The sequence below is a fragment of the Castanea sativa genome, chromosome 4, assembly GCF_040712315.1.
Source record: "Castanea sativa cultivar Marrone di Chiusa Pesio chromosome 4, ASM4071231v1".
NCBI classification, from domain to species: Eukaryota; Viridiplantae; Streptophyta; class Magnoliopsida; order Fagales; family Fagaceae; genus Castanea; species Castanea sativa.
Genome location: NC_134016.1, coordinates 2,897,419 through 2,911,669, shown reverse-complemented (window position 1 = coordinate 2,911,669; position 14,251 = coordinate 2,897,419). Strand labels below are relative to the sequence as shown.

The 14,251-nt window shown below is 37.4% G+C and overlaps 2 protein-coding genes across 2 annotated transcripts; one reads left to right on the top strand and one right to left on the bottom strand.

Annotated features, from left to right (window-relative positions):
* Positions 1 to 297: 297 nt before the first annotated feature.
* LOC142630488 (formin-like protein 2) lies at positions 298 to 7,001 on the top strand. The gene is made up of 4 exons (XM_075804487.1): positions 298 to 2,347; positions 2,497 to 2,702; positions 4,028 to 4,272; positions 5,861 to 7,001. Exons 1-4 carry the CDS (start codon positions 759 to 761, stop codon positions 6,683 to 6,685), a joined length of 2,865 nt encoding a protein of 954 aa, XP_075660602.1. The 5' UTR covers positions 298 to 758; the 3' UTR covers positions 6,686 to 7,001.
* Positions 7,002 to 8,466: 1,465 nt separating this feature from the next.
* LOC142630489 (chaperone protein dnaJ 10-like) lies at positions 8,467 to 13,762 on the bottom strand. Its single transcript, XM_075804488.1, has 10 exons — positions 13,616 to 13,762; positions 12,910 to 12,969; positions 12,632 to 12,714; positions 11,995 to 12,148; positions 11,333 to 11,462; positions 9,913 to 10,071; positions 9,590 to 9,768; positions 9,388 to 9,468; positions 8,988 to 9,134; positions 8,467 to 8,851 (listed from the first exon to the last, which is right to left on the bottom strand). Exons 1-10 carry the CDS (start codon positions 13,700 to 13,702, stop codon positions 8,771 to 8,773), a joined length of 1,161 nt encoding a protein of 386 aa, XP_075660603.1. The 5' UTR covers positions 13,703 to 13,762; the 3' UTR covers positions 8,467 to 8,770.
* Positions 13,763 to 14,251: the final 489 nt, after the last annotated feature.

Here is a 14,251-nt window from a genome sequence, read left to right as displayed (position 1 = left end):
GCACCATTGGAGCGTGGTTCAACACTCCCCACCGTTCAATAAAAGCCTCCCCTACTTTTTCTGCCATGGCTAGGAGTGTCACCAGCAGACAAAACCAAAATCAAAACCAAAGCCAAAACCAAAAAAAATGCCCACTTTTTTTCAAACACGTAAGGTTCAAAGGACAATGAAAAAAAAAGAAAGTTTTTTCTCTCTCTCTGATTACTGATTCCTTTCACTTTCACCACTACAGTGTAACCAGCTCATCTGCACCAGTGTTTTGATATTATTATTGTTTGTGGCGGTAGTAAAAGACTGAAAAGAATCTCAATAACATTGAGAGAGATATCAGATATATGAGATATGAGTCATGAGAGAAACGAAATACAAATCCCAATAATGAACTATATATCTTAGTCTGTCAGAAAGATTTTAACCTCTTCTACATATCTATCTCCAAGATTTCTCTCTTACACATTATTATCTCATCTTTACCATACTTTCCTCACACAGTGACACACACAAACACCCCACATCTCAATTTATCATCATCACCATCACCACCTACACACTTTGCAGCAGGGCCATCTCTCTTTTCAGAAGTAGTGTGTTACTGTAGCTGACCCTATGAGAAGAAAAGGAAGCAGTTTGCTGTGAACACTGAACACTGAGCTACCATTCTTTGTTGTTGGTTGTGTATAGCATAGCATCATGAATCAAAAAACATCACACAATGTTCACTGATTAAGGAAAAAAAAAGAAAAAAAAAACATCACACAATGCCAACCATCACCAGCATCATTGTGTTGCTTTGTATCACACTCTTCTTCTTTACTACCATTCTTGCCACCACTCCTCACCACCGCCACCTCCTCCATCAACCGTTTTTCCCACCGTCAACTACCACCACAACTGTCTCCCCATCACCATCACCACAACCATCTCTCTCCCCAAAACAACAACCAAAACAACCCTTCTCCTCCACCTCCTCAACTCCCACCACCACCACCACAAACCAAAACCCATTCTTCCCAACTTACCCTTCGCCGCCACCGCCGCCGTCGCCAAACGCACTCGCCACTTTCCCAGCCAACATCTCCTCACTCCTCCTCCCTCACACCACCACCACCACCTCCTCCTCCCACCGCCACCTCATCGCCATTTCCGTCTCCACTTCCCTCCTCCTCCTCGCTCTCCTCTCCGCCTTCTCCGCCTTCCTCTACTACCGAAAATACACTCACCACACCACCGCAGACGAAAAGGCCTCGCTCTCTGTTTCAGACAGTATCCACCTTTACCCTCCGCACCTCGCCACCTCTGATGGAACTCGCAAACCTCGCTGCTCTTCTTCACTTCCTTCACATTCGAACAGCTCCGAGTTTCTCTATCTCGGTACTTTACCCGATTCGAGAGCACCAAACGACGAAACTGTAATAAATTCATCGACTTTACAGAATTCAACCATTACCCATCTCCCACCTTCGACTCAATATCACAAACTCGGGTCCCCTGAGCTCAAACCACTTCCACCGCTTCCAAAACACAATTTCGGGCCGATATATCGGAATGCCGAAATGGGTTCTTCGGGAAATGAAGAAGAGGAGGAAGAAGAAGAAGAGTTCTTCTCGCCACGAGGATCTTCGGGCCGAAAAGATCAGAGTCCGGTTTTTAACGGGTCGAGCTCGCAAAGAGTGTTCAATGTTGAGAATTTCGGGAGTAGAAGCTTCAATTCGAGAACTCCTTCGTACCCATGTTCGAATTCGGCTTCTCCAGCTAGTTCTGTGTCGAATTCTGTATCCCCTGCTTTGAATTTCAGTCCTGCAAGCTTCAAATCCAAGTCTCCGGACTCTGTGATCAGTTTTCCGGTTCCGGGCATGGTACAATTTCCCGGTTCAGCTCCATTTCGGCCGATTCTGACATCGCTGCCGCCGATTTCTTTGTCGGCTTCGTCTTCGGAGAGAGGTTCAGGGAATACTCTGAACTCTCCGGCGAGGACTTCTGATGTTTTGGGGCAGAGCAGCAAGCAATCTCCAAGGATGATTCGGAGTGTTTCGAACCGGTATGTGCCGAGAAAACTGCCTCCACCGCCACCACCGATGCCGCCACCGAGGTATTGGGAGGGTCCGGCAGCTCCTAGGCTGAGCAGAGAACCCAATTCAGGGCCGCCAGTACTTGTTCCGCCTACTAGGCCTGTGGTGTTGCAGAATTTGGCACCAATGTCAGGTAGTGAACAGCCTCAAAGCAATGAGAATTTGGAGAGGCATGAGGAGACTCCAAGGCCAAAGTTGAAACCTTTGCATTGGGATAAAGTTAGAGCAAGTTCGGATCGAGCTATGGTGTGGGATCAGCTGAAATCTAGCTCTTTCCAGTAAGTTATAATTCACTTTCTTAAGAATGTCTCTTAAAAGTTCCTTGTTGATTAGATTCTTGTTTTGGATTGTGTTTTGTGTGTGTCACTTTTTCTTTTTTGTTTTGTGTTATGTTAAAGTTTGTAGAATCTTGTTGTTTTTGTTGCAGATTGAATGAGGAAATGATTGAGACACTGTTTATGGTTAATAATGGTAATTCCAATATGAGTCTGAAAGATAATGGCCGGCGTCTGGTTCTCCCTTTGTCGAGCCAGGAGAATCGGGTGCTTGATCCGAAGAAGTCTCAGAATATTGCAATTTTGTTGAGGGCACTGAATGTGACCATTGAAGAAGTCTGTGAAGGTCTTTTGGAAGGTAACTGATTTAACTTTATGTTTAACCTTAGTAGTATTGTGATGTCCATTGTCAAAATAACAATTACCTCCGTGAATGTACAGTCAATTGCTTTTTTGATATGAAATTTGTTCCTTGTTTTGAACTTTTGTTGGCAATTTATGGTTACCGGGCATTGCAGTTTAATTATTGAAATTGTTGTTTATTTGTGCCGCCTAACTTTATGAGCTTGAAACATGAGGCATGTTTAAAAATAATCTCAAGCTTTTGGACACCAGATATTCTGAATGCGACAGGTTTTTTTTTTTTTTTGTTTTTTTAAATCAGTGGTTTTGTTTTAAGATGGTACACTTTCCTTATGGGCCCTGCCAGTCTAGAAAACACTACCATCAGTCTTTTTCTTACTGCATAGCCTTGGTGTTTTTAATTTCTGTGGTTCTGTGACTGTAAGTAGGCCCCAAAATCCTGTTTTGACTATAATGATCAGAAATTTAGAATGGAAAGCATTAGCACTATGTTTGGCAAAAAAAAAAGGAGAGGGAAGAGAAAGGAAAGGGAGGAAGAGAGGAGAGGAAAGGGTAGTGACTTTCCTTTCACTTGTTTGGTTTGTAAGGGAGAAATGGAAGGAAATATACTTTATTGGTGGGTCACACAAACCAAACAAGTGAAAGGAAAATGAATCCCTCCATTCTCTTTTCGCTCCAATACATCCTAATTCCAAACCAAACAAAGGAATTTATTTCTCTTCTCCTCTTCTTTTCTTTTCTTCCCCAATCCCTCAAAACCAAACGTAGCCATAAGGTAGCGTTTAATTTTTGTACTTATAGTTAATGCTAGTAGCATTGTTCATCTCAAAAGCCGAAACCAAATTATTAAGATCTCTATTGTTGTTGAACCTTTTATGTTCACCATCTCCTACTTAATATAGCATGTACCATAGTGCAGTTCTGTCCTTGAACTTGAGACATGGCTACATAGGAAGCACTCTCTGTGTTTGCGTGTGCTGCATGATTCTGGGTGTGACAAATCCAACACCACTCTATCCTTATGAGCAGTGCCATTCCTAAATTACAAGTTTCATGCATTTACTGATTTCATATTATAGAAATTTGTGTTTGTACTTTCTAGATACCAGAAGTTAAAAGAATTTTCCTCCTTTCTAGAATGGGTCGCTGCATTTCATTCTTGTCTCATTAGGATTGTTAGTCTTATTATACCTGTGTCAAAGTCATCAGCCCTTTTGTATCTGCCATATATATAACAAATGCATTTGTATTTATATAATCCTTAATCACCCAATCAATTGGAGATCTGAATATTTTGAACTTCTATCTACCTGCAAACAGGCAACTCTGATACATTGGGTACAGAACTTCTTGAAAGTTTACTGAAGATGGCTCCTACAAAAGAGGAAGAACGTAAACTAAAAGAGTTCAAAGATGAATCACCCTCTAAGCTAGGCCCAGCTGAGAAATTTCTAAAGGCTGTGCTTGATATACCATTTGCATTTAAAAGGGTGGATGCAATGCTCTACATTGCCAATTTTGATTCAGAAGTAGAATACCTTAGAAGGTCTTTTGAGACTCTGGAGGTACGTCTTTAATTCTCCGATATGTTCATATACTTATAGTACCTTAATTTAATTAGGCACGCTCTCCTTTGCTATATGTTTGGTGGGAATATTTTGAAATAAAAACCTTTTCGCTCTATCACAGTACCACTTGAACGCTTGCTGCATATCTATCTGGATCAATATGGTCCTTGCAGCTCTCCTTAGTCTTAATCATTTTTCGTCCCAATATACATATGCCTTTATATCCTGAACAGTGATCAGAAGGCTGGAGCACATGAGCTTCAAATTAGTCAAAAGTTTAACAATGAAAAAGGGGGGAAAAAGGAGAGGATTCTGTGGTACCTTTTCCTCTTTTTAATTTGACTTATGTTTAAACTTTAAAGCCAATCCATTTTGACAAACAAAGCTTATGATAATTTGTATTGTCTGGTCACTTTTTCATTACTTCCTGGGCTCTTTTCCCCTCTTGACCTACAGTGGTGCAACTGCAACCAATCTAATTATGAATATATACATATAAAAAAAAAAAATCCTTGGCCAAATGCTCAGGAGCATCTTTTCTTGCAATGTTTTAAAGAATCTCTCAAATGGTAGCCTTGAAAGGCTAATCCAAGCCCCTATTCCCCCATCTCCTACCACTGCTAATGCCTAAAGAAATATAAATAATATTCAGGACCTTCTTCCTGAGTTATGATTACCCAACAGAAAAGCTTTAGTTTGACTGTTTGAGTTGCATAACATTTTGAACTGGAAATGGATGGACTCCTTCAGTATGAGACTAATTAATTTCACGCATGGCTAATATGGAATGAGCGGTAGGTATACCTTCACTGTCAATTGAGCAAAGGGGGTTCTATCTATGGCTCCAACTAATTAATTTGGCCTCCCCACTTATAATAGCAAGGTTGGCTTATCCAGTTAGGGTAAGAAACTGCATATTTCTGTTGAGCAGATCCAGAAAGTATACACTTTATATATATATATATATATATATATATATATATATATATATATATAGAAATGTAATTGGATTGCTTTATATTGAAAACACCAGTTTTAAGTGCTCCACTAAGTTATTATATAGTGCATTCAATAAGTAAAACATTGAGATTGGGTGAAATCACTATTCTTCTCCAAGAAACTTGGTACTTCAGTAGCGCCAAGAGTAGACACGACCACTAAAGTGCAAGTGCGTGTGGTGATTGAGTTATATCTTATACGGTGAATGAGTCAAAGTAAACAAGGTTTTAATCCAGATTACATGCGCTGTTATATGTTTTGCCTGCTTAGTATAGAGTTGTATAGCCAGTAACCTGGATCAATCACTTTGTCCAAGTGCACCTGGCCAAAGTAACATATGTGACCATCTCTCCTCTACTAGTTTCTTGCTGCCCAAACATGAGGCAGAGTATAGGAGAAATATTAAATTAAGTCCAAATAAATTTCTCACTTTCAATGATTCTAGTGGCTGCAGTTCCTCTTTAGTTCTCCCAGCAGTATAACTTCTCCCTGCTATTTATTATTTCATTTATTCGAGAAGTCAGAATTAATTTTTCCTGATTATGTAGATATTTACCAGCTGCTGTTCACACTTCATTTTCAACAGGTAGCTTGTGAAGAATTGAAGAACAGCAGAATGTTCATGAAGCTTCTTGAAGCAGTACTCAAAACTGGGAATCGCATGAATGTTGGCACCAACCGTGGAGATGCCCATGCATTCAAGCTGGACACACTGCTCAAGCTTGTTGATGTTAAGGGAACTGATGGAAAAACCACTCTTTTGCATTTTGTTGTACAGGAAATCATTAGAACTGAAGGTTCTCGTCTCGCTGGTGCCAATCAGAGTCAACCGGCTGAGAAAAGTCAGCAGTCTGCTTTGCGGGATGAAGTTGAACATAGGAAGCTTGGCTTGCAAGTTGTTTCGGGTTTGAGTGGGGAGCTCACCAATGTAAAGAAAGCTGCTGCAATGGATTCAGATGTTCTCAGTAATGAAGTTGCAAAACTTGCTGAGGGAATCTCAAAAATATCTGAAGTTGTGAAACTAAATGAAGAACTTGCATTGAAGGAGACTAGTCGAAAATTTTCAGAGTCAATGAATGTGTTCTTGAAGAAGGCTGGGGAAGAGATTGTAAAGATCCAAGCCCAAGAGAAAGTTGCTCTCTCTCTGGTGAAAGAAATAACTGAGTATTTCCATGGGAACTCAGCTAAAGAAGAAGCTCATCCATTCCGGATTTTCTTGGTGGTAAGGGATTTTCTTTCTACTCTTGACCAGGTATGCAAGGAAGTTGGAAAAGTTAATGAGAGAACTATAGTTGGTTCATCCCGCCAATTTCCTATGCCTGTGAATCCAACCCTTCCACCAGTATTTCCTGAATTTAATGGAAGGCAGCATTATGGCTCCTCAGATGATGAAAGTTCATCCTCATCGTAGCACTTAAAATTCACATAGCATGTCTTTTTGTGCTTTTCTTCTGGATCTCACCAGCCACCTATTAACTATTAAGTACTGGGGGCATTTGCGGATGCTCTTCGGGGTGGAGCTTGCCAAGTAACTATCAAGTATATTATCTTCTTCTGTTTGGCACCTTTTCTTGTAGTAATATACCCACAGGATTTTGGAATTGTTTATCCTATATGTAATATAGAGGGAATTGCCTGAAGATAATAAACTAGTATTTGCCAGAATAGTTGGAATTATCTTGTAAATTTGTTAGATATTTAACTTGCTCAGTGATAGTTCATGATTACTCTCTCTCTCTCTCTCTCTCTCTCTCTCTTAATTTGTGCTATTGGTGTTCTGGAAAAATGAGGACAGGACATGGATACCTGGTTAATTTCTGTCTGTTTCTCTCTATTATCTTTCTTTTACATTGTGTCAGAAGAATGAGGACAAGGACACCTGGTTAATCACCAGTAACAGAGAGTCCTGAGCAATCATGTATTAAAATGCTTGAGAAGAGAGATCATGAGCGTGACAGTATTGAATACACTGGCTTTGTGCAGATGAGAATATAGTGCTAGAAACTACAAGCCTATCCTGCAGCTCAGGTCATAAAACAAAACAACACTGCTAGCAACCGCATCAGTTTGTGTATTTTAAACATTTATTTTTTCACTAAAAACTTACTTTTTCTATTTTACACATCATTTTTTCATTTTTATTATTATTATTTTATCTCAAATCCTCTCTCCACTCATAAGACTATTTTAGAGTCTTCTCTAAAACTCCTCTCTATTTCAAACTCCTCTCTGAAATTTCGATCCAAGCAGGGAGCACGGCGCTGGTCTGAAACTCTGATCCAAGCTGAAATTTCCTCTCTATTCCAAATGCCGATATGAAATTTCCATCTGAAACTCCGATCGGAAATTTCCATCTGAAACTCCGATCCAAGCACGGCGAGAAGAACGCCGATCTGAAACTCTGATCCAAGCACTCCGATCTAAAACTCCGATCCAAGCATGCCGACCCGCCACAAGCACTGATCCACTCTCTCTGTCTCTGTTGGTGTGCCCGTGCGTGGGTGTGTTTGGTTTTGTAGTGTTTGTGGTTGATTTTGTTGTAGATTTTGTGGTTGATTTTTGATTTTGTCTGTGGGAGTGTGTGTATCAGAGGAAGAAGTAGATGATGAGGGCGTTGGTTTTGCAGATGGAGAAGAGAGAAAAAAAAAATGAGCGAAATTAGAAATTATTAAAATAATGTATAAATGAGCTACAGTAACCGTTACTGTAGCTCTTGTATATTTATGCACAATTTTACACCCACTGATGTGCGTGAGTTTTTGGTTAAAATGTGTAAAAAGAGCTGTTTTTTGTATTTTGCAAGATTATCCATGGACTGATGTAGTTGCTCTAAGGAGAATTTGAATAGGAGGAATGACAGCAAGGACTCCAGCTGAGCCTTAGGTAGCTTTACTTGTGTAACAGATGACTTGGAAAAAAAAAAAAAAAAAACTCTACTGTCTATACCGGGCAACCATGGGGTTGATCTCAAATCCTAGGAAGGTCAAGTAGGAAGCATTTTTTAGCAGAGGAATTGTAGCAGAATAAGGTTCTAGTATTTGTTCTGCAATACCTCTCCAGGACAGAGTCACTTCCAGTGGAATCTCCATGGATGACTGCCCAACTCATGTAACATGCAATCAAAGCTCTCTTGAATCTCTACCCATTGTTCACCAAACAAGATCAACAAGACTATATATAGGAATGTATCCCAATATCATAATAACGTTCAGTTTGTAAATGACAAAGTCACTTCTACATTGATGCATTTAGCCACTTTAAAATCAGAGCATATCAATGGTGTCAATGTTGTGCTTCTATTTAAATACATCATCACACAACTCAAATTCATGGCTTGCACCAGTGTCTCCAATGGAACACAACCCCCCATTCAACAAGCAGTCCTTTCAGTATATTCATGACTCGATGGGAGAAAACTCTCATTTATTTGTTGACATATTTGTTTTGTACTCGGCCTCATCTGTGGAACCTAATGTAAAATACATGTCATGATTCATCATTTGCTTTTGTAGACAATTTCTTCATCGTCCACATCAAATGCTGGATTACAAAGGCATCTAAATAGTCTGCCAATACCCTGTCATATAAGAAAAACGAAAAAAACCCAATAATGATATATGTCGTTTATAACTAATTCGTATCATATATCAATACATGAACAGCGCATAACAGCATAAGTGAGATTTGTTTGGTCTAAAAAATTTCTAACATGCCTGAGTAAGTAGGGGGGTTCGATATGAAAGTGGTCTTGGTGAATCATCGTCAGAACTACTATCAGAACTGCTTCCATCATCATCATCATCTGTGTCAGCAGTTTGTTTACTCTTTGATGTACCTCCAATTTGTGCACGCTTTCCCTTCTGAAAGAAACAACAATTTACTAGCTATAAACAATTAATTTTTTTTTTTAAAAAAATTCAGTATCATCATCATCATAAGTAGCTCTAGCCCTGTCTAATCACTGATTTACAGCTTATTCAATAAAATCAATTCTAGCAAAAAAAAAATATATATTCTCAATACATAAAAAAATAAAGCAAATGCAATTTATTCCAATATTTCATAAAAACTACAAAAATAAGGTTCTTTGCAAAATTGTAGTAATTATTTCACCTGAAATATCTTTCCAAGAATTTTTAAAGCCATTGCACGAGCTTTAAGTTCTTCTTTCCTAATTTGGTTTTCCCTTAGCACCTGCAACAATATTTAAAATTCATGAGCGTGACGTTCTGTATGAATAACTACTTATTAGTAGGAAAGAACAAAAATGGAACATGAACATGTTTTAGTTAATTGGAGGAAACAGGGAAATTACCATTTGGCACACATGTATTAGAGTTACTTCAATATCTACTACATTCAATTTCCATAACGAGTTCATCAATGTGTCTTTATTCAGGCGAACATGTGATTCAACATCATTTTCAGGGGCACTACCATCCATTTTAAATTGGCGCCGGATGTCTTCTTGAAGTTGCAGTAACTGAAAAGCACCTGAATATATTTTCTCAATGCAATTAGGCAGCAAAGCATCAAAAGTTCCAAGCAGAAATGTGGTTTTAGGAAGAGAGAAAGAAGAGAGAGGAAGGAGGAGGGAGGGGGGGGGGTGTGTGGTTAGCTCATATATTATCAACATACCTTTAGCTGCAGTTATCTGAGACTTCCAGAAATGTCCTTTATTGCGAACCCACTCAGCTAAAAATGGGACTCCTAGATAAATGGCTTTCTTTCCAAGCTCTAGTGCTGCTTGTCTAGAATATATGTAGCCAATAGTGTGTAATATGTCAACTCCAGAAGCTGCATATTAAGACAATAGAAATCATTTACCAACATCATGTGTGTGCACTAGTGGCAGGCTCAAACATTAATTTGGTGTCTGTAACATTTTAGAATAGAATTACAAACATTAATACATTTATCAGTGAAGTAGAATATTAACTAAAGGCTACTTAACAGGTTTGTACAAATGACTAACTGTTGCCTATAATTTATTTACACAATGAAAACTTTTGGGTTCTCTAAATTGATAGAAATCAACTTTGGTTAAGCCTGTGTAAGAGTCTCATCCCAAAGAACATGCTTCCATAGTTGAGGCATAAATTATAGACAACATTCCGCCTTATAACGCATCATCATCTAAATTTCATAGCTATGAAAGAAGTCTTTTGCTTCAACTGAATTACAAGAGAGTGAATATGATTGAGGAAACTAATTTTTTTTTACCACAAAGAAGTAGAACTTTGAAAAATAACCAACTTATACACTGAAGAAAGTGAAGAAATTGATGTTGGAACTCTTAGGAACCAAGGTGTATCTAAGTTCAAAAAGGTATTTTCATCAGGAGCCGAGACTAATTAATCTTTCAATGTAGATTGTCATATTCCCTTTTTCATTTTCCCTTACTTTCTTTTTCTCTCAATTGTCAACTCTCATTCTTGGCCAAGCCCTTAGAATCTGAGTGACTTCTTTAGTCACCACTTTTCCCTTTCCTTGTTCATAATTTAGATTAATGATTATCATGGAATATAATCATTAATGAAAAACAAAATAAAATAAAGAGATCTATGAAATGTATATATGAATCAAGTTTATGAAAAACAAAATAAAGAGATCTATTTGAACTCAATTGTTTAAGGTATAATATTGTTGAAATATCATAAATTCCTTTCCTGTGAAATGTGAAACTACGTGGAGAATTATTTATACAATATAAGCTCTTATTAGGGGTAAATTTTATTAAATCTGGCAAACAAAAAAGAAAAAAAGAGTCCTAAAAGACGGCATTAATCATTTTCTCTACCAACAGTAGCAATTGTTACTAAAGTTGAGAGTAAAAATGTGACTTACCATTTATTTTTGTCAATATTGTAGAGTAATGGAAGACGTAATGTGCTGAATCATTCAATATTAGTTGTTAAATTTTAGAGTTAGAGATCCCTTGCATAGTTTAGGAAGAAAATCATTAAAACACATAATATATAGGCAAAACAAATAACCCTGCACTACCAACATTATGTTTAAAATGTAATTTGAAGGGACAGGATGAAGCTTAACTAACCTGCACCAGAAAGCCGTCTAGCTTCAGATTCTGCACGCCATAAGAATCCCTCTTTGTCACCTTGAACGTATTGATTAAGAAAACTTCTCAGTGATCTAGCTAGCTTTTCTTCTCTTTCTCTCTGAACAGCCTACATTATATATAGTTGCACACCAGGAAGTTGCTGGTATAGGTTAGAGAAATTTACTATAGAAACCAAGTAGGGTTTGATTATTTTTTAATGTACTAGAAAACATAAATAACAGTAGCTATCAGTGAAGGATGATAATTTAAGCGAGGCGTAAGTTAAAGCTACATCTGGCTGTAACTCGGGAGATCTGAAAAAGGCCAAATGATGTCCAGGTCATATCAAGAGGGATTCTAATTTCTATTCAGATCCACAATGGGTATTTGGCTGATGGTTGCAGCCAGCTAATGCTTCTGATTTGTTTGTGTCTCAGAATTCTAATCACAAAGCATACAAACTGAGAAACAGAATGACATTTAGCTGGGTACAATGTGAAAATATCAACAACAACAAAAAAATTCTGACCAAACATCTTGCAACCATTTTATTTTGAGTTTGGCTAACTTACATGGAGAAATATGCTAAAAAGACTGCTACTTCCAAAGAGTTAATTACTTGCAGAACACAATGATATTTTTAAATTAACTGGACTTGCCTTCAATTTCTCATGCAGCTTCTCAGGATTGTCACTCTCACTCGCTAATTCAGAAGAAGCCATTGATGCCACAGCTAGATGTCCTATATACTCCTCAAATAACTCACTTCCAAAGAGTAGAGCAAAGACAGCCATGGGGTCAAGCATGGTGTCTCTGGAATGGAAAAACAAAAAATTATTAGGAGTGTAGGTGAAAACCTTCAAGGAAGAACATTAAGAAGAAAAAAATTCTTAATGATACTATCCTGGATTCTTGTTTTTAAATGTAAGTTTGCTTCTCACAGAACTCAAGTAGCTAAAGACAAATTTATAAACTAACACCTTGTTCTACCATATGTGTTTACATTCACTTTTTTTTTTAATCTGCAATCATAATTAAATTTAAGACAATGCAATGTTGTGTTTGACTGTTGGTCTGGTCTAACAACACCTTCTGAAATAAAAGTTGAAGAAATGAAGCCAAAATTTGTGTAAAAAAGGTCATTCCACAACACTAAAGTAGAGGAAATAGTATTGAAAATCAAAACTTTTCTGCTAGTAGATTCCTTATTGTTTCTTTAATAGTAATATGAAATTCAACAGAGCATTAATAAAATAACTCACAATATCTCCATGAGCGCAAGCTTAAAAACAGTACCTAGATATGCAATTTTTTCCATTTTGATCATAAGCATCTCTTTGCACCGGATCACTTAAAACTTGATAAGCTTCACCTAATACCTGCGAACATAAAAAATAACATGAGTTCTATGATAAAAGAAACATCAACTATACTTTGGAACTAAGATTGCTTGCCTATGCTCGGCTATAGTTGCTTCTTTATGACAAAGAAGTGGAAAATTAAGAAAGGTGTAGCAGGCTTATAGTTTTCTATAAGGAAAAAAAATTAGTAAATTTTTATCTGGATGAACTTGCCTGAAATCTTTCAGCAGCTTGAGGGTCGTTTGGATTTTTATCTGGATGAACTTGCCTAGCCTGCACCAGAAAATTAGCAGCTCTCTTATATATATCATTCACTATATGATCTCAGAGGAGGAAAGGAACATAAAGAAAGTCCTACCCCATAATTTAAATGATATTTCATGAAACAAATACATGCCAATTAAGGAAGTAAAAGATAGTTTGATTTCGGATAGCATAACGGCCAAAAATAATGCATTTATTCAATCCTCCTGACTAGACTATTTGAGGATCCACAGCCGATCCCAAAATTTGGAACTAAGGCTTGATTGTATCAAACAAAGTTTGTATGACCAATCAAAGACCATCTGGTCTCATAATTATTATGTCATAGTCTCCTAGCTAAGCTTCCTCTATCAATCCTAACAATACAATAACAGATAAAATAAGACAACCCCATTTAGTAATTGTCCATGAAGATCTAGAGAAAAAAAATGATAAAAAAAAAAAATGTCATGTGAAATATTAGAAATACTAATACCAATAATATGTATACCAAACTATCACCAAATAATAAAAAAAAAAAAAAAAAGAGTTTATCAAAAAAACAAATATAAAAAAAGAAAGAAAAAATAACTACCACCAAGTAAAGACAACCTTAAAACTGTAACAAACATGAGAGAATCAAACATTATATATATATATATATAAAAATCCAGACCTTAAGATAGTAAGCCTTGCGGATTTCTTCCTCTGAAGCAGAGGGACTAATGCCAAGAACATCATAGTACTCGGTTTCCTTAACCATTCTTGAATCTTGATCCTTTCTGGGTATTTTCGTAGAGTTTGTTGAATGCAAGAAAAAGATAAATTATAAATAAATAAAAAAACACAGAAAGAGAGAATAAGAAGAAAGTGTCTGAGGACCACGAGCCTCATTTAACTTTCCAGTTCTCAACACTAATAGACTAATACCTGAAAAACCACTTTTTCGCGGGAGGAAACAGTTTCTTTTTAACTGTCACTTATGATTTTGCTATTTGGTGTTGGTGAGCTGTCGGTGGGCTTGGTTTGGGCTTTGTATGGGGCTATTGTTTTGGTGGGGATCCATTTGGGGATAACTTTTTTTATTTATTTATTTTTATTTTAAAGTTTAACATGTGGGGTGGGCCGGGTTTCACTTTAGTGTGGGCTTTTTGAGGGTGGGTTGGGGAATTATTTTTATGAGATCGGCTTATGAAGCGCTACTCTCACCGTGTGTAAGTCTTATAGAAGTCTACAAATAGTACGGTCCACCAAATGTGAGAGGAGTGCTCCATAAGATGGTCTTGTGATATACTTTCTCTTTAAGGGATTT

Bases quoted from the DNA above. Each gene is read 5' to 3' on its own strand.
- LOC142630488 (XM_075804487.1), top strand. From the start codon at position 759: ATGCCAACCATCACCAGCATCATTGTGTTGCTTTGTATCACACTCTTC. The intron at 2,703-4,027 runs GTAACTGATTTA...ACCTGCAAACAG, and splicing joins CTGTGAAGGTCTTTTGGAAG to GCAACTCTGATACATTGGGT. The intron at 4,273-5,860 runs GTACGTCTTTAA...CATTTTCAACAG, and splicing joins GGTCTTTTGAGACTCTGGAG to GTAGCTTGTGAAGAATTGAA.
- LOC142630489 (XM_075804488.1), bottom strand. From the start codon at position 13,702: ATGGTTAAGGAAACCGAGTACTATGATGTTCTTGGCATTAGTCCCTCT. The intron at 10,072-11,332 runs GTTAGTTAAGCT...CTTAATATGCAG, and splicing joins TAGACGGCTTTCTGGTGCAG to CTTCTGGAGTTGACATATTA. The intron at 8,852-8,987 runs GCATGTTAGAAA...CTTATATGACAG, and splicing joins GAACCCCCCTACTTACTCAG to GGTATTGGCAGACTATTTAG.